General features: G+C 32.6%; 2 protein-coding genes across 3 annotated transcripts; both read right to left on the reverse strand.

The window, feature by feature from the left end:
* Nucleotides 1-7,193: 7,193 nt before the first annotated feature.
* Nucleotides 7,194-7,906, reverse strand: LOC120193023 (pectinesterase inhibitor 6-like). Its single transcript, XM_039195656.1, has one exon. It carries the CDS (start codon nt 7,785-7,787, stop codon nt 7,230-7,232), a length of 558 nt encoding a protein of 185 aa, XP_039051587.1. The 5' UTR covers nt 7,788-7,906; the 3' UTR covers nt 7,194-7,229.
* Nucleotides 7,907-9,836: 1,930 nt separating this feature from the next.
* LOC120193075 (DExH-box ATP-dependent RNA helicase DExH8) lies at nt 9,837-18,350 on the reverse strand. 2 transcript variants are annotated; one of them, XM_039195689.1, is made up of 14 exons: nt 17,818-18,350; nt 17,005-17,177; nt 16,365-16,536; nt 16,062-16,209; nt 15,389-15,703; nt 14,927-15,073; nt 13,760-13,940; nt 12,769-13,049; nt 12,575-12,685; nt 12,347-12,491; nt 11,858-12,123; nt 11,582-11,776; nt 10,456-10,983; nt 9,837-10,332 (listed from the first exon to the last, which is right to left on the reverse strand). In XM_039195689.1, the coding sequence occupies exons 3-14, from the start codon at nt 16,493-16,495 to the stop codon at nt 10,120-10,122; spliced, it is 2,661 nt and encodes an 886-aa protein (XP_039051620.1). In that variant the 5' UTR covers nt 16,496-16,536; nt 17,005-17,177; nt 17,818-18,350; the 3' UTR covers nt 9,837-10,119. The 2 variants fall into 2 exon arrangements, with proteins under 2 accessions (XP_039051620.1, XP_039051619.1); XM_039195688.1 differs by having other exon boundaries at nt 17,005-17,182.
* Between the last annotated feature and the right edge of the window lie 1,971 nt (nt 18,351-20,321).

The following is a 20,321-nucleotide window of genomic DNA, read 5'->3' on the forward strand; positions in this document are numbered from 1 at the left end:
TTCTTTAGTGAAGGTATTATATACACGTGGAGAATGAGGAGGAAAAGAGAGAAAAATCTGGAGACTTTTGGGGCAACTATCTTCTTCTTTTTCTTTTCTAGTGACTCCATGAGTAAGTTAAGTTGGTCTCAAGTTGATTATTCCTTTCATTTTAAAGTTGATTTTGATTTTTAGAGTGATAAGAAAGCTTAAAGAAGCTAAAAGAGAAGTAAAAACTAAAAGATTTGCAAGTTATGAGAGATTGAATATAAGAGGGTTTTAAATTAATTATTGAGAGAGTTTGTAAATGGATTTTGAAGTCATATTTGACTTGTCATCAGTCAAAATAAGAAATTTAAGAGGTTATAGTGAAGTAATAACATATTTGAATATTTGGTAAGATTTTTAGTTTCAAGTGTTCTAGTTAAATATTGGATGTTAAGATGAGTTAAAATGATATAAGATGGTTTGGGTGAGTATAGTTGAGTTTGAAGTACTAAAGGAGTTCAAAGTATGGATTTTGTATAAGTTTTGGTAAATTTTCAAGTTAAATGATTGTATTCTGGGCAAGGAGTATTAGTATTGGATGAACAGTACCGATACTTCAAAGCAAAAATAAGTGATATTTTGGTCTGGGTATCGATATTGGATGAACAGTATTGATACCATAAGGTAAAAGTGGATGAAATCTGTAAGGAGTATCAATATTGAATAAGTAGTATCGATACTAAAGGGTGTCGATACCAGTGAACAAGTATCGGTACCATTTTAAAGATGAAATTCCAAAATCGAAATTGGGTATCGATATTGAAATATAGTATCGATGCCATAGTGTAAAAGCATCGGTACTATACCTTGAGTACCGATACTATTCATATGGAAATTGAGAATTAAGTACTTTGTATAACTTATGTTATATATGATTGATTAATAGTGATTTAAATTAAGACATTTATATCGATTATATGTATTGTATAGATATCGAACGAAAACAAGTATCAAACGAGTCAACTTGATAGGATTGATCAAGTGAGAGATAAGAGTTACAAGTGTTGCTTCGACTAGTGAGGTCAGGTAAGTACATATTACTATGATATATGATTATATGGAAATTAAACTTGCGATGAGTTTGTTTCCAATGATTTGCTTTTATGATTACATGAATAATAGTATGTTGTTACTATGGTTTCTATGTGAACATGTATTGTTATATGCTCTGTTGTATGATATTGATATATGTGATATGATCTATGTAAGTATGTGAAAATGTGATATAAACCATATGATCATGAGCTAGGTAAGTACATGATTTTTTGATAAATTAGGTGAACTCGTAAAATGGGATTTTATGATTAAATGAAAAAGTAAAATAAGCTATGTGTTATTGACCTAAGCTATCATATAAACATGTGATATAATGCATATGGAACCGAACTACGTGAATATATGAAACTGTAATATAAGCTATGTGATGAGGAGTTATATGTTATATGATCTATGTGACAATATGAGAAATGATATAAGTTATGTGACTACGAGTTATGTGAGTACATATCTATGTGTTAATCTATGTGATATTGACATACGTGAATATATGAAAATATGATATGGTCTATGTGATACGGAATTATGTGAATAATAGAAAATGTGAAATGATGTAAAAAGTAAAGCCCATAGTATGTGATATGAAAGCTAAGGGTATAATTGGCATGCCAAGAGTCGAGGGTTCTACGAGGTCCTTCGAGACATATATGTAGTCATTCGGGAAATTCTATGTGACACTTCGGTGCATTTTCTACAAGGTACTCAGTGCAATTTATACGAGCTATGGTGACAGCATTTGTGCATAACCTCAATGCACTCACATACCTTAAGTTCTCAGAAGTGTATCATGGGCTATTAAAAGAGATAACATAAATAAACTGAATGTGATGTTATGTGTTTTGCTTTGTGAAATATATTATATGATGTTTACTAATGTTAATTACAAGATTATATGATTAAAGAGATTAATGATAATAATATTGATAACAATAAGAATGTTGATGATGATAATGATGGTATATGTGCGTGTATGCATTTTTTATATAAAATGTTTTATGGGTTTGTATGATATTATTGTATGAAATGCTCATGTATAGTTAAGTAATTAAAGTTCTATTATAAGCTTCATATGTCTCACTAAGTCAATGACTTAGCTTGTGAGTGTTTCATACGTAGGTTCCGAGAAGAAAAAGGAGCAAAGATAGGCAAGTCAACCCAGCTTCTCCTTTCCGAAGATCAGATCAGAAAAGAATTGAATAGTATGCACTTTGTTATACTGATTGTAGTTGGCATGTGATTAAAGATTTGAATTGGATATGCTCTTTGTAAAATCATATGATTGTATTTAATGTAAATTATTCGATTTTTTTTTAATGTGAAATTAAAAAATTTCAGTTATCTTGTAAAAGTAAATTATTTGAAAAGTCTATGTGACACCTCGGATTCGTATCCGGGTCGGATAAGGGTTGGGGGTGTTACAATAACAGTAGAAACCGTAACAGTTAGGTTACATAAAATTAGCCTTGTGTGACGCTCGGGAAACAGCCAGGACACCCGAGTTACTCTTAGAAGAAATACGACAGTCAGTGGATCTAAGTCAGTGCCACGACACTTCAGCAGCCGACTGGGTTCCAGATGCCCTAAGACTCGATGAAGTGGTTGACGGGTGTAAGTTTCTGATGACAGAATTTCAGATTCCCACCCGGTATGCTAGAAGGGTATGAGCTCCGAGATGGTAGAATCCCTCCGTCGTACCATGATGCCTGCCACAGTTTAGCATATTAGTTTTCAGTATATTATGCCTTCGCATGTTTCAGACATGTGTCGTTGGTCAGCTATTTAAATGAATGCATATAGTATAATATAGTTATTAGTGAGGCACTGAGCTCGTAAGCTTAGTGTTCAAAATGTGTTTCCGCGTGTAGGTTCTTATGGGGCAGATCGTGGGGAGTTATCGTCAGTAGGTATTCCAGTGCTGCAGACCAGACCAGCAGTGACTATCAGTGTACGTCTTGAGTCTTCTTTAGAGGGCATGTAATATTTATGGACCCTTTTTGTATATTCAATTGTAACTTTGATTTGTACTGGTGCTGTATTTATTTTAGGTGTGTTTTGGGAGCTCCCCATTATTTTGTAAACTCAGATTATTACTATGTTTGTTTTAATATTATGGATGAACTATTTCAGTGAATTTAAAAACAATTTTAAAGATAAAATTTTGGGTCACTATTTCAGTAGTCCCGTGTGACATTGTAATCAATGGATCTTCGGGTCAAATTGGATCTTCGGGTCAAATTGGATTAGGGTGTTACATATCACTTAACGGTAAAATTTAACTATAGTGATGGTCCATATACCTAAAAGTATAATGTTAAAAATGTTAGTTTAAAGAAAAAAATTAGACATATGATGTTAATTTTAGGTATAGTTTGAGCACTTATTTTTACATTAAGTCTAATAATAATAATAATAATAATAATAATAATAATAATAATAATAATACAAGAAAACATTTGCCCCATAACGCACGAGGTTGGAGTAGGTCAAGTATAATATATATATATATATATATATATATTATTAAATCAAATTATATACATCATTTTATTAGCTAATATATTAAACACATCATTGAAAAAATTTATATTTATTTTTTCCTCGGCGGGATTATTGTGAAACCAAAAGGAAACTTGCTTCAATTTTTAAATGAATAAACCAGTGAAATTTATAAATTCAACCCATAATTAAAAATATTAGTATAGTCGTAATATATTTGTATAACTTGTATATTTTTACACAATTTTATTTACCAATGATGCAACAGAGGTAAATAACGGAACGGAACTATGTACAAGCAAGCATATCGGAGGGGTTTACGTCCCCAAATTTTTTTGGTTTAATGAATATTTAGGTCCTTATAAGTTTAAAAAGTGATTGAATTAAATATTAACTTTTAAATTCGAGTTTAAATCAATAGGTCGCTTTTATTTTTTAAATTAATATCTTTCTATCTTTAATTTTATTTTCATCCATGTTATTGATGTGTAAAAGTTTTATATGAAAATATTTTAAATTAAAACTCATCTTTAAATCACCCAAAATCATGCCCATGTCTGCACTACCTCTGTTGAGTTTCCCTTTGTTGATTTTTTCAATTAATTAATTTTAAATATTTTCCATCAACACCAACCACATGTATAGTCTTAATTTATACATATGTGTACATGATAATTCAAAGGATAATATACACCACGGATCACTCAATTATTACTAACATTATAAATGGGTCATTGAATTAAAAATGTTATAGATGGGTCAATCAATTTATTGATTGCTACAAACAAATCACTTCATCGTTAAACACATATGTTAACTTTTTAATCCAATCATTCAATTTACGACTATCAAAATCATGTCACTCAATTATAATAAAAGGTTAACATCTTTAACATACTTAATGACATAGTGACATATTCGTAATGATCGATTAATTGAGTGATTTATTTGTATATTTTCAAAATTCAATGACTCATTTATTATCTAACTAATAATTAAATGAGTTGTGATACATTTTAACCTAATTAAAACTATGGATTAAAAAGTTAATGAAAGGGATCTTTCTACGCTCTTGTTCCATTAAAATTGTATTTTAAAGGGAGCAATATTCGTAAAGATTTCAAAGTTAAGTAGTTTTATAAAATTTAATAAATAATCAGACGAGTAATCGTTGTTGACAGTCACACATGAAATAATAAGGGGATTAGGTAGGGTTGAGCAACGAAATCGAAAAATTGATTCAAAATGAATTGTGGTTCGGTTTGATTTTTTAATTTATGGGTCAATTTCGGTTCAGTTAAATATATATATATAATTTAGTTCGGTTCCTATTTTTCTCTATGAAAACAGTTTGAACCAAATTAAAAAATAAAAGAAAATAAGTATCCAAAACTAAGATAATGTGTTGTTTCGGTTTTTCAATCTCGTAATAAAATTTAAAAATGTATTGTAATTTTGCAGGTATATCTAATTTACAGATGATTATATTATTGACGTCATAGTATTTGTTGGTGACATTCATCGTGAAGTAAATCTTAAAAGAAATAAGAAATAAATACATAATATAAATTTCCATAAAAAATATTAAAGGATGAAATTTACATGTTAATAAAAAGAATTTTGCTATAATCAACATTAAATTATAAGGTAATTATACAAAAACACATTAAACCTTAAAATTCTAGTTGTATGCATATAGCAGTACGAAATATAATAATTAAGGGTGATAACAAGTTGGGTCAGGTTAGATTTCTGATCCACTCGAATTCGATCCAAAAATTGTATTCCTCAACCGACATCTCACCCACCTAAGTTTAAGAAAGATTCACTTGATCTGAAATTCAATCCGAATTTTAAGATAAAAATTTCACCCGATACAAATATAAATATTATCATTTTTATTTGATAAAATATGAACTTGATTGAATATATACATGGTAAGTCCCACATTGAATGTGTTGGGCATTTTGAAAGGAGACCTTTAATAATGCGTAAAAGCCCTATCTCGCCATGGGCTAGCTACCGTAGCATGTGAATCTGTGGCTTTTTATTAATGTTTGTGAATATGTGGCTTTTTATTAACGTTTGTTTTTATTGGTAAGAGTGTAAATGAATCAAATTTGAATAAATAAAATTGTATTAATGTTTGTTTGTTTAATTTTAAAAGTGTTCATATTCAATTCATGTTTGTTTAGTATTAGATTCGTACAGGGACGGACGCAATATTTTAAGTTAGAGGGGGCAAACTTGAACTCGTAAAATTTCAGGGAGACGGATTAGAAGTTATTAAATTTTAGTGGGGCGAAAACATATTTTCAATAGAAAAAATCTAAAATATATAGTAATTTTATACTTTTAGGGGGCGGTCGCCCCCACCCGCTCCCCCTAGGGTCATCCTTATATTCGTATTCGTTTATTTATTTTTGATAGTATTTGTATTTGTCTGTTTAGTGTTCACGAACATATTTGTTTAATATTTGTGAACATGTTCGTTTAATGTTCAAAACCAACACTTTCTTTTTATCTTTTCATTGCAAGTCAAAGAAAAATGGTCAAACTATGTCACTAGTTTGAACTTCAAAGTTTACCTTATGTACAATTTAGTCCTTATCTTCACCTATGTTTAAAATATAAAAAAAAAGGAAAAAAATCAATAAACGAGCTTGTTCGTGAAGATAGATGAATCGAACATGCTTATATTCGTGTTCGCTTGCTTATTAAATGAATATGCAAATTTTGTTCATATTCTTTTATTTAGATTAATAAACGAACATTATACAAATAATTTATGAACAACTTATCGATCGTTCTATTTATTTACACTCCTACTTATCCAGAATAATAAAAAAAAGTAAGTTTATGAATTTTTTTCAATCCAAATAAGTAAGAAAATTGACTTCCCAATTTTAGTAAAATATAGTAAGAAAATTCAAAACGAAACATTTTTTTCTATTTTATTATGAAAACTCTATTCTCAAACATGTAAGTGGACTGATAAAAATTTTGATTAAACAATAGGTAAAGTACACATTTAGTACCTAAACTTCACTTTTGATCCGTTTTAGTAACTAAACTTTCAATATTTTCAAAATCATACCTAACGTTTAATTTTTATTTCATTTTGTACCCATCGTTAAAAACTTAACGCATTTAAAACTTAATGCGTTTAATACCTAAACTATCAATTTTGGTCCATTTTAGTACCTAAACTTTCAATTTTTTTCAAAACATAATATTAAATTTTGAACGAGAGTACTAAAATGAAATAAAAACTAAACTGTAAGTATGATTTTGGAAAAAAATGAAAATTTAGGTACTAAAACAAACCCAAACTAATAGTTTAAGTACTAAATGCATAATTTACCATAAATAATATTTGATAATTTGGGGATCCATTTAGTATATAATTAAGCTTCGAAGACCAATTTAGATTTTGAGTATTGTTTTGCCTACCCAAGCCTAAAAATTAAAGAAACAAAAACTCGAAGGCATGGGCTTTACAATTACATGAACAAACGATTAATATTCATACATTACATGGCTGCATGGAAACAACAGAATTTGATGCTTGGATTTATGCTACTGTATATACTTGAAGATTTCAAATCCCTTCTTCATTTAACAATCATCAAGGATGATGATTCCAAGCTCTACAGCCCAGAAGTTGCAAGTTTATTGACCAGAGCCAAAGCATTACTCGTAAAGTACGACGATCTCAAAACCTTGTACTGCACCATCTTGGCCTGCTTCCCCCTGGGATTCTCGAACCCATCCAAGCAGGTATCTTGATCGGTTAGCGTCGCACTCAACCAGGTCGCCACGTCCCCCATCTGTTCGTAAAAATGCCTGGCGCTTAGATTCCGAAGGACCCCGAGTGAGCAGTGGAGTTGGTCGATGGCATCTCGAAAGCACTCGATGCAATCCGAGAGTGTGAGTCTGTACCTCCCTCTCATCTCCCTGCGTTTCTTCACCTTCAACAAGTACTGGGTGACTTTCTTGGTTTCTCCTATGGTCACCGAAACCCCGGCTCGAGCCCACCTGCTCGGGCTTATCTTGGCGGAGCTGGAAAAGGGTGCTAGCGTGCTGATACAAAGGGCACGATATGTGGTCACGCTGCATGCTTCTTGCACGTAATTGCTTGCTGATTGACCCCATTTTAGGATGCTTAGGAGAAGCAGGAGTGTAAGGTAAATATTGGCGTTTGCCATTAGCCTTGAGTTACTTGGATTTTAAGAAAAAGGATGGAAGAGCCCTTTGTTGTGTGAACTACATGATTTCTCTGGATCTGCAGAGGATAGCTCTTTATAAAGGGGATTTTTTTTTAAGACTTGGGTTTAGGTAATGCAAAGAAGTTAATTGTATCTTCGAAAACTATAGATATAGCTTTTTAAATGATCTTACATGGTAAACTATATATCTAATACCTAAATTATCAATTTTGATCCATTTTAATACCTAAATTTTCAATTTTTTCAAAATCATATCTGACATTTAGTTTTCATTTCATTTTAGTACTAAAACATATCAGAACTAATAGTTTATGTACTAAACGCATAATTTATCCTTCTTGTAAATAAAACTCCCACATATCTGTCGTGTTCGTGTTAATACGATTATTTGTTATTGTTAATAATAATATTTGATACATTATTTGTTATTGATAATATTAATATTTTTGTTTTGTAATATTAATCTCACCGACACGGGTACATTTCTTGAAAATGGAAAAGGAAAAGCGAGAGAAGGGTGAAAGCAATAAAATTCAGATAGGATTATTGGAATAGGTTATAAAGTGTGCAGAACATGTGAGAGAACAATTGGGTTACTCGTGAATTTGGATTCAGATTAGTTATATTCCCTTTTTGATAAGTAGAAAACGTTGATGACTGTGCAAATGATCGCATAGTGCTTTTACAACAACAATTTTTTTATTAAACTAAAGTAATTGTAAAATAATATTCTCTCAATCATTTAACAATAAATATCAAATCACCTTTGTTACAATCGCTGATCCTCGAACTCAAAACTTTTAAGAATAACAATCATATCTTAACCACTGAAATATGGTTCGTGCAACCTTCAGTGCTTACATCAAGATTAAATTCTTGTTTAGATTTCAAGCAAATTCTATTTTTGTGAAAAATGTCACGTCCAAGGGTTAAACTCAGCATGAAACTAATCTCATATATAGGTTTTCAAGTTGTACTTATCACTGAGTTGTATAATGGTAAAACAAGGCAAATGAGAGGAGAAAGATTAAGAAATGGCTAATAGGCTTAACGTGCAAAACAAAGTTATCAGGTAAGGCGGACGTATAAGTTGATGTTTTGCTGAATAAGGACGATTTTCTGTTAATTTCGGTTACTTTCTAGCATCAATATATCTTTGGACAAAATACACCTCACGTCTCCTAATTATTGATTTAGTTATAATCAGTCACATTTGTTTTTTGAAAAAAAAAATTATCATTTAATCATTCAATTAAAATATTATCATGCACAAACCAAGTAACCTCAATGGTAAAAGATTATTGTTATTCCATGAGATCTCGAGTTGAACACCATAAATGCTAAAAGTACGAGTGTTTATTGTCAAATGATCAAGAATTATTTTTAAACATATATTACCTTGTACTTGGTACTTATCCCAAATTAATAAAAAATACTATTACAAATAAATCACTGACAGTTAAAATTAAAATAATTTTAATAATTAACTATTTGGTTATAAATCGACACAATTCAATATATCTAATCTTTCATATTTAAAAATTTTATTAATTTAATAATTTTTTACTATCAAACTAAATGAATTCGTCAAATCAAGAAACATTGATTAGCTACATTCAGCTGTAGAACAAGAAATTATTGTTAACTTTTTATTATAATATGAAAGCAACAAAAAATCTCTACGAGAGGAATAAATACTAATTTAATAGAATTCTTCAAACGTGAATGATTAAATTCATTGAATTGTTTTAAATTAAGACCAAATTAATATATTAAAACTAATATTATATCAGACGACGTTACCACTCCATCCAATATTTAATGGCAAATAATCAATTTGTAATAATAATATAATTGGGTGACTGATTTATAATTTTTTTTAAATGACACATTTGTAACCAAATTAATAATTGAACATCATTTTTTTTAAAAAGGATAGGTAGAAGGTACTGAACAAATCCTCATTTAATTCGAGTCACATGATTCTATCAAATCAATGATGCAATTCACAAGAATTAGTGATCATGGCAGTTAAAACGTCAACTTTTATCTAGTGATCCTAGCAGTTTTTGATAATTTTGAGCGCAAATTACAGGTGAATTGCATCATATAGACATACATGCTTCATCACTAGTGTCGGGCATTAGTGATGCCTCACGGAGCTGTTGCAGATATAATATGAACATAACCAATTACCTTGTAGAAACCCTCTCCGTTTTATGGTGTGAAATGCGGCCAGCAATATTTACGAGCGAAACCTTAGAACTAGGTATAACTCAAAGCAGACATAACCAATGAATTCTCGAGAAGTTTACCGGTCATGCAGATGTTTGTGGAACACGGATCCATAGTCACCAAACTGGATATCACTAGGTGGGTGCAGGTCAAACACATATGAGACCGACCTCGATGTCAGCATTGGCTTGCTAACTGTAACTGCATCCAGTAACTCCCCAAAGCTTGCTTCGTCAAGCAGAAATGACTCCGTAAGGAAGAAGAAGCTCTCTCTCGCCAACTTTTCCACCTGAAAATATACCACACCTCAACACAAGTTAAAAAAAATGAAAAAAATCAAGAGAATTTTAATTCCACGATCACTACGGCCTATGATAAGAGCATAACATTGGTATGGGCATTGATGATTTACCTCTAGTTGTGAAAATTTGATGTTGTTCATGGAAAGAATAATTTTAACCTCAAAAAGGGCATCACTCAATATTCGGATAGCCAGATACTCAAAAAAGTTCTGCACAAGAACTTTCTGTGCATCCAAGTTTTCACTATGCCCATCGAGATAAGGAAACCACAGGACGATCTTGACTTCATTCCATGGTATTCGGTTCTCCCCTGTGTTTGAAATAATGGTCTGGTAGGGATGATGGAGACCCCATAGGATTCTGACATCGGTCAATAATGGGTCACATATCGATGCTTCTGCCAAACTCGTAGTAGAGATAATTCTTGACGGCTTGCAATAGTTAGCAAGATTTGAGGTGAAATGCATATTAGCGTCATCCAACAAAAGGAAGTATCCATCGGAAGAGGTTGCTAATAGTTGTAGAAGAGGTGAGGGATCTGCATGATCCGCTTCTGGTAAACATACATTGGAGCCATTCGATGAGGTTGAGTGATACGAATCATGAGAGAAGGAACACAGATCTCCATTCCTACAACCCTGCAAAACCATTTACACAGTATTAAAAACTAAACCATGAGAAATTATCATGTGCTAATGACGCTGAAGTTAACAAGTGATGAAATTATTAGTCCTGACAGCATCCAATGTCATCAGTGATCCGACTAACTGCAAGTGAATATATATATATATATATATATATATATATAGTTTGTTCCATTTGTTTTAACAAATTATAGAAACTTTAAATAGTAATAGATATGAACTATAAATCATATACATTCTCCGTACAAAATGCAAGCAAACAACAGACCAGATCATGTCACCGTGTACATGATCGTTATAAAAAACTAAAATGTTGAAGGCTGCATAAGCACCATCCAAACATTCCACTTTTCCATCCCCAACCATGTCAATGAAATACAAGCAGACTATATTCATAAAAGTCTGCTCCTTCCATCTGTAAAATTTGATGTTCCACAATTACCTCAAAATAAGATGCACATAATCACTAGTGGCAACACAAAGGTAATAAGGATACAGTGGGTTTCAACTTGCCCCAGTGGTGAAATTAACAACATATTTGGTCACGTATGGTACTCGAAATATCATTTTCAAGAACTAGAGCAAAAGATACCTGAAGAGAGAAAAAGAATTTGCAAGCTGGCTTTTTAGCTTGGAGTGAATGAGAAAATCTGCAGAGACTACCCCTGTTGCAACTTCCATTCACAAAATAAACACACAAAGAAGTCTCTCCATCAAAGTGCAAATCATAGACATTATTAATTGCCTGGTAATTACCAGAAAAGTCTTCTGCATATTGAACTCTTATCTGTTGAATATAACAATAAAAGATAAATTAAATATGCCCAAAAACGAAGAGGATGAAAACATGGTATATATATAATAGTACCTTCTTAATAGTATTTGCCAAGTTTTTGGCCACATCATTAGTCCGAAAGTGATCAGAAGGAACAAACGGTACAGCAACACATTTCCTTAATTCAAAAGATTCCTCATGTTGTTCATCACTAGAAGGAGCATCTATTTCTCCCTGTGGCTGACATTCAAGAAGGCAAGTGTGTGTAAACTCATAAGGATGATAGTAGGTTGGAATGCCATTAGATGCAGGCAGAAAGTATGGCCGGAAACGGTGCATGGAATTTAATATATCTTCATCTGCAACAGAAAGATGATCAAGTTGAGAAGAAACTAAAAGAAAACAATTAAGTCCTTATGCTTTTATGAACCTCTGTGTGTGTGTGTGTGCGTGAGACAGAGAGAAAGAGACGAGGCCGGTATTTTAAATTGGACAATCAATGTTTAATACACAAGACCAGAAACAATCACACAAAATTGTGTTGAAAAACAAAAAGGAAATTTAATATTTATCAATTCATACACATTTGAGAGACATGGTGCAACGATGACTGCAGAAGATGATGGAAAGAGCACCATTCTTCTTCAAGCTTTGGCAGCAATAATGTTGCAGGTTTCATTTCTTCAAACTCCAGCACTCTTTCCAAATGTTCAAGACGGTGCTTATCCTACAGAAAGAGGGAACACATTAACATAAGTTGAAAATTAGTACGGATGGATGAAACCTCGGCCAATTTTGAAGACACAGTACCTTAAAAACACGTTGCCAGAACTGATATGCACAAAGGTTTCCTAAGAATGAGACCTCCTTCCGACCAGTTAGGACAATTTTACAGAAGTAGCAGTTTATGTACTCTGTAAACTGAAGTAAAAAAATGTTTATGAGAAAGAAAATTCACATAAGGGTACCCGTAAAACACAATTTTATGACTTAATGGGCAGTACCAAATGCTCATCTCCAAAAGGATGAAGAATAGGTAGAGGTTGAGTATCCATAAATATTCCCAGAAGAATGCCTTCTCGCAACATCCCAGCTTCTCCAAACTTTACAACAAGCACGGATGCATCAAAAGACAATGAGAAACTGGCAAGCAGCCTTCCATAAAACGTAGGTTCATACCGGCCCCTCGAAGTTATTTTTTCAAGTGCTTTCACATGAAGTAGCAAATTCAATGCAGCTTCAACAACTTCTGCGTGTGGAGGGTCCAAAGCCTTCTGCAACAAAGCTAACCCCAATATACCAGAAGTTAGAGCCCATTTGGCCTTTTAGCATGTAAATGAGTCAAAAGAATCAGTGCATACATAGGGATAGGCCTTTGGCAAGCAAGTTACTTTGCATATCCAACTTCAATTTCCTAGGAAAACTGAAGCCAATATTGATACCACAATTTTTCACATTAATGGATTTGGGTGTTGCTTTCGGTTTTTTTGGTTTTTAGTGATGTGAGGCTCGGGATAGGTGTGAGTTGGTATCGGATAGGGCTGTCCTTGTTTTATTTGGCTTTTTGTGGGGGGTTTCTTAGAGGTTTTCTGGTTTTTCTTGATTTGGTGTCTGTATCTAGATTGGTGCCTTCTTTCCTCTAAGGTGTACTGGTTTGATTAATTAATAAATCATGAGGTACTATTTTCCTCCTTCCAATTTTTGTTGACATACGGTTTAGTATGTTGATTATTATGAAAGAGGTTTTTAACGAGACCTCCAATTCTTATAAAAACAAACTTTGCACATCCAACTTCAATTTTCTAGGAAAACTGAAGCCAATATTGATACTACAAATGCAGGCTCAAAACTATGAGACTCAAGACATTCTCTGTAAATTAAAAAAAAAAAAAATCTAATGTGTCTCTTGACTAATCAAAATCACAAAAAGACATCTATAACTACATAATAAGTAATAGTATAACCTATCATTTACAATCAAAATATAAAGCACACCTTTGGGATCATTAATGGCTCTGGATTCAGCACAACATATCTGAAGCACTTGCTGCCTCAATGACAATTTCAGTATAGCCGGACACTCAAAATCCTCAAGATCGCTAAAAAATGATTGTGTAACCAACCGATATACAATGCCATCACAAGTACGACCAGTTCTACCTCTCCGTTGCTCAGCCTAAAAAGTTTAGGTGAAAAGGAGGAACTAAATATAATAAAAGGTTAACTACAAGGATGATCACTTACGTTTGTGTTTTGTCCACTTTTGGACACTGATTTCAAAAAGCATAAGATATGGTCACTTTCTTTTTTATTTAATTAAGATGTGGTTACCCCCAAGTTAATTGCGTTAACAACAGTTAAATATTTTGATATAATCACATTTGGTCTCTGTTATTTACATATTCTCTCAATTTAGTCATACTTTTAAGAAATTAAAATAAATTTAATTCTTCAATCAAATGATACCACATGTCATGCCACATGTCACCATTCGGTTGGAGTACTAACTTTATTTTAATTTAATATATTTATTTCCACCCATCAAAGAGTGATATGTGTCACCCTCTGGTTGAAAGAAAACGAAGAAAAACAAATTGGGGGGAAAATGATTCAAACCTTGGTCACTTAGGAAACTAAACATGTATCTAACCATTAAGCCAAGACCATTGATTGGTCTAAAGTAGACAACATGATATATATACTTTATATCTTAGTGTATAAATACTTAAAATTCATAATATTTTACATATATTAACTTAAAAATATATTTTATATTAACTTATTAAATATATTTTATTATTAACTTAATTAAAAATATATTATTTTTATTTTCATTTAAAAATATATATTTTATGTTAAAAGTATGAATAAAGTAAGAGAATATGTAAATAACAGGGACCAAATGTGTGATTATCACGTCACATATTCTGTTAATTGTTAACAGCAATTAACCCGTGATAGCCACATCTTAATTAAATAAAAACACATCTTAATTAAATTAAACGAAAGTGATCATATCTTAATTAAATAAAAATGAAAATGATCATATCTTATGTTTTTTGAAATCAGTGACCAAAAGTGGACAAAGCATAAACATTAGTGATCATATGCGTAGTTAACCCTATAATAAAACATCAACATTGGCATCAAAAATTTCAATACCTGAGACTTAGAAACCCAAACAAGCTCTGTTGAATCCTTTCTCCGAGCAGAGTCCCAAAAGACTTGTAGAGACCGACATGAATCAATAACGAATGCCACTTTGGGTATGGTCACAGAAGATTCTGCAATATTTGTCGCCAGTATTACCTGCAGAAAATAGTTTATTTTTTGAAACATCGGTAAGCACAACACAAGATATAAAACTTGAAGAATAAAGTCACCAACGTAGATGCTATTGATGGAAGCCAAAATTTAAACTTCATGAACAACCAAAATCAAACTATCAGATTAGCTTTCCTGTATAACTGGAAATGATCATATCTTTTGGACAACCTTCCCAGTTAAATGAAAAAGCAATTGACAGATCCATGTAGCATGCTAAAAGATGCATATGCATAATCAATGTCTTGCAGGCTCAGCCGTTAATACTCAGGCAGTCATAATGAGGGTTAAAAGGTATACCTTACGATGAGATTTCCAAATTTTCATAGCCATGAGAGCCTGTTCAGTGTCAACACTACGATGTAAAATGTAAACCTTAAAGGATGAACTAAATGGCTTCAAAAGGTACCATTGCTGCTCAAGGGCATAGTACGTGGGAAGAAAAACCAAAATGCTCTTCTCAATATCAGGCTCATTTTTGTGGATGTGCAACACTAATTCATGAATAAGCTTGTGCACTTCAGGTTTGATTTCAGCATCTGCCATGGAAGGGCATGGACCACAACAATATCTTGAAGTTATTAACTCTGAACTGATTCCAAGAAAATCAGTTACCTGGCAAAAAAAAAGTAACGCAATCAAGATGTCCATGAAAAGAATGGCTCCAGTATCATATTTTATTATTTCATATACACTTGAAACCATTGAATGCCACTGTGACTTATCTAAAAAATCCAAATCTCATTATCACATTTGACATGGCCAAGTATTATCATAGACCATATACAGATAACAATAACTCATTCATTAACAGTAAAGTTGTTTCCCTTAAACATGTTATTAACATCACATTTCCTCTAATACTTCGTGAAGAATACATTTTTTTTCTTTGAAAGATTATCAACGATGCACCATCAGAATGTGTCTCTCAATGAATATCCAAAATCCCCAAAAGTTCAAAAGTTCAGCTGACCTGTTCAAGATATGAAACTTGACGCTGGAAAACTTCTTTCTGGTTAGAGCTGGGAATTCCCAGCACCTCAACTCTTTCACCTCTACCAAGCTCCCTGAAGTAATCCCTGTATCTTCCAATATCAGCAGTTGCAGACATCAATACCACCCTGGGGAATTCACAGATTTATCATTGCGATTGAGTTAGTGGTTGAGTGACAAAAAAACATTCCCCAACTCCATGCTGGCTTTAAAATGAACAGATTAAATGGATTTGAAAACAGAAAATAACACATGAAACTGAAAGAATATGTTAATTGTTAACCTCAGATCTTTGTTCTTCAGTAGAAATTGCTTCACACAAACAAGGACAAGATCAGACTCGATGGATCTTTCATGCACTTCATCAAGAATAATAACCTTGTATTTAAGTGCCTGGAATCCCTTATCTCGCATTTCATCCAACAAAACTCCAGCAGTTTTGAAAACAATTTTTCCTGTCACAAATGAACATCAAATCTAAGATTCTGACAGAAGCAAACAAAATTGCCTAGAAGTGGCTGCGGAAATTGAAGCAGACCGCTTGTACATAAAATCTTTTGCGTGTTCATGGAGAAAGGAAAATGGAAAAAGAAAAGGGCGGTAGGAGAGTATATATGATGGCTATATCAATACTAGTCAAAACAATAAGGTGAATTAAAAATAGATACTAAGACTGTGAAAGCCATTACTTTCATCTATGAGAATGAAAATCAATGAAGTACCATTAAAGGGGATGATGTCTTTTAAGCATTGCTATTGATTTCTGATATTTGTAATGACACCTCGACAGACTAAGGTTAAAAAATAAGTCTTCTTATGTGTTTATGAGGGGAAAAAAGAACAATAAAGGGCTTCTTGCTAAATGAAGGTTTCAATATGTTTGTTAGCTAGCACATATAATCAGTTCACTGACTAGAAATTACCTAGATGATAGATGTTTTGAATGACCTATATGGTATCCAACCTCCTCACCCAGCTCGCACTTCCGAGCTTTTGCAACCATTTTGGCCACTGCTACAACAGCAAATCTCCTTGGCTGTGTGCATAACACGGGAGCCATGTTTTCCTCCAATAGGAATTGTGGAACTTGTGAGCTCTTCCCTTATAATAGAAGAAAAATAAAAAGAAAAAAAGTCATTAGCAAATAGCAACTTAAAATAATATAATTAAATTCTAGTCAAACATGAGACATTCCTAATTATAATCTGTAGAGATAGATTGAAACAATGGATGAAAAAGGCAAGCTAACTACACTTTCTCCAGTATTAGTATATTAGGAATTACAAGTGAAAAAATCAATGACATTAGCGCTTTTAAAATGAAAGAATTCAAAGTCCTTGTAACTCCATTTTATAGACATCCCTGACTGTACTCGAATAAAACAAATGAAAAAAAACAGAAACAAAATAATCAGAAATGTGATTTATCTTGATTCTAGACACTGTAAACCTCCATTAGACTGAACCAAACGTAGCTTTGACCTAGTTGAAGTAACTTGCTCCCTTAGGTTTTTCATTTTATTATCATCATCATGCGCAACTTAACTAATATTGTAACACTGACATCCAAACAGAGATATATATTTTTCTCTTTATTATTTTTCCTGAGGATCGCCATGAAGACTACTAATTTAGTAAAGACAGTTTTCTCGAACTAACCAACAACCAAACAAACACGGCCTAATTAAGTAAATAAACCGAAATCGGTGTAAAAACATAGAGAAAAGGAAGCAGTACCGCAGCCGGTTTCACCGACGATGAGAGTGACGCGATTCTCGAGTATTTTCTCAACGATTCTCTCCCTGAGCGCCACGACGGGTAGAGACGAGAACTCGGAGGACGAGAATGACGACGACTGCTCCGATGGAGACGGTGATGACGCCATTGTTTCAAACTTTTGAAAATCCCTCTCTTCTGCTGCTCGCACAGCTGCTTTTTTCTCTTTTCGCTTTTGCTTACTGTGGTTTCTTCAGTCCTTTTAAATAGAAAATAAATTCCTCGCTTGCCTTCGGTCCGAAGTCCGACTCTCCCTCCCGCTGTGTCGTTTATTAGTCCATTTGTTTTTTTTTCCCCTTCCTCAAGGGGAGCGGGGGATCAGAGACGGTAGTGCGTAGATGAATCGTGAGGATATGTACGGACGTTGACTACAAGTCAACCTTTTTGTGGCTATGATTGTTGACGGATCTTGACGGGGCCAATGGAGCGCTGCCATACAGAGATGAGAGATGTGCGGGAAATGTTGTGGAAAGGAAGCTCGACCCCTTCGCGCTCAAGTTTAGAATGGAAGTGGGTCGCGCGGCCTTTTTCAATGTTGTGGAAAAGAATAAGCTCAGTCGTGGGGACGAACCGACGACCTAAAGCTTATCACCTTGTATTTGTTGACCGATATATTTCATTGATCCCATTAATTATATATAATTTTAGAGGATATATTTAATCAATAATAATAATAAAATTATTTTCAAAAAAATAATTGATAATTTTAACAGATTTAGTTTGATTAGTATAAAAGAGTTGGATTTATAAGGATAAAAAATATAAATATTATTGTTTATTGACTTTTTCAATATGATATTTTGAATATTATGATTTTAAAAATCAAGAGACATGTTTAGTGGGACGAAAAGATTATTATTTATTATTATTTATTAAAATAAAATATTCTTTAATGGTATATAAATAAAAAATTGTTATGCCAATGTTTTATATGAATCGTATTTTAAAGAAAGTGTGTTTGATAATATATATATTTTCAGTTTGTGTGACATTGAAATAATTGAAAATACATATCAAATGATCATTTTTTCATAAAAATTTATTCAAAAAATGCACACACAATACATATTGAATCTATAATATTGAATTCATAATGAGATCGTTTGATTTGTGTATTTTTTTTTATTTTTTAATATAATATTTTAAATATATATTTATTCATGGAGTCGAGGATGCGAGTGGGAGTACGAGATCAATCTGGATTGCTTATAAATCTGGGTGAAATTAATTGCTTTTAGTGAGAGATTTGTGAGTGTGTAAATCGCTTTGTGATTGAGAGTAGCTTTGTGAATGTTAATTTCTGATTATTGATCTTTATCATGTTGTTGCAATAGGGTAGAGTCGATGGGAGGCTTGATTTGCATTTTTATTACTTTATTAGCTATATGTACTTTGGTTCAAAAGCGATTGTGTTTCCATTGCATTGATAATGGAACGGTGTCAGCTCAATTTAGTGCAGAAGTGGTTGAGTGCAGCTCGATTGTTGGCTATAATTGGATATGAGGCACCTTTGTGGATTGGAATGATATTGTAATGGTGTGTTTGAATGATGTCTGGTGCTATAGTGATCTTTGTTATTTCACCCAGAGCCTGATTTTGCTTCGGTCTTTGTGGTGCTTTGATAGTTGTGGTTCAGCGAGTGCTTTGTTGATCTTGTGGGATTGTACTGGATTCTATTGTATTGATTTATTTTATTTATCTAATGATTTTGGTTTGGTACACTCTTTTTCATCTATTTAGGATTATGGATGTTTTTTAACGAGACCTTGACCATAGTCATTGCATTTGTATATTATTTATCTTTTAATACATACAAGACGCCTAGGGATGGGCATGGGTCGGGTCTTTGGTCCACCCGACCGTACCCGAGAACAAGGAGTCCTCCACCCGAGACCCGACCCAACCAAAACAAGTTTTCTCCCGACCCGATATATAACTTAAAAACCCAACCCGACCCGAAATAATAAATTTTTTTTTATTCAATAAAAACAATGACTTAATTGAAAAAATTAATATATAGAGGGGTATTATTGTTATTATTCCTAAATATATAAGGTAAAATTATATATATTTTTGGGTCAGATAGGGTCGGGTCGGGTATTTTTCACCCTAAACCCGAATCGAACATCACATTAAAAAACCCGACCCGAATCTGAATTTTTTTAAAAAAAATCCAACCCGATCGGATCAGGTCTGGTCGAAAACCGTCGGGTTCGTGTAATGCCCCAAATATCGAATTAGGGACTTTATTAAAAAGATTTAAAAATATGAGGATTTATTTGATTAAATGATAAAAGATGAGAATGATTAGGATAAATGATTTAGACTAAATTGTGACAATAGATTATTAAGAGGGTATTTTGGTCCTTTAAATGAAAGTGAATTTAAAATTATTATTTAGTGAGGTATTAAAGTTAAGGGGAAAAGGAAAAGTAGATACCAAAATGCTATTCCCTTTTCTTTTT

Source organism: Hibiscus syriacus, unplaced genomic scaffold (assembly GCF_006381635.1).
Source record: "Hibiscus syriacus cultivar Baekdansim isolate YM2019G1 unplaced genomic scaffold, ASM638163v2 tig00116984_pilon, whole genome shotgun sequence".
Taxonomy (NCBI): Eukaryota; Viridiplantae; Streptophyta; class Magnoliopsida; order Malvales; family Malvaceae; genus Hibiscus; species Hibiscus syriacus.

Excerpts from the sequence above, each read along its gene's own strand:
- LOC120193023 (XM_039195656.1), bottom strand. The coding sequence starts at position 7,787 with ATGGCAAACGCCAATATTTACCTTACACTCCTGCTTCTCCTAAGCATC.
- LOC120193075 (XM_039195689.1), bottom strand. The coding sequence starts at position 16,495 with ATGCGAGATAAGGGATTCCAGGCACTTAAATACAAGGTTATTATTCTT. Across the intron at positions 15,074-15,388 it reads TTTGGAAATCTCATCGTAAG|GTAATACTGGCGACAAATAT; the intron begins GTATACCTTTTA and ends TATTTTCTGCAG. Across the intron at positions 12,124-12,346 it reads GCACCATGTCTCTCAAATGT|ATGAAGATATATTAAATTCC; the intron begins GTATGAATTGAT and ends TTTCTGTTGCAG.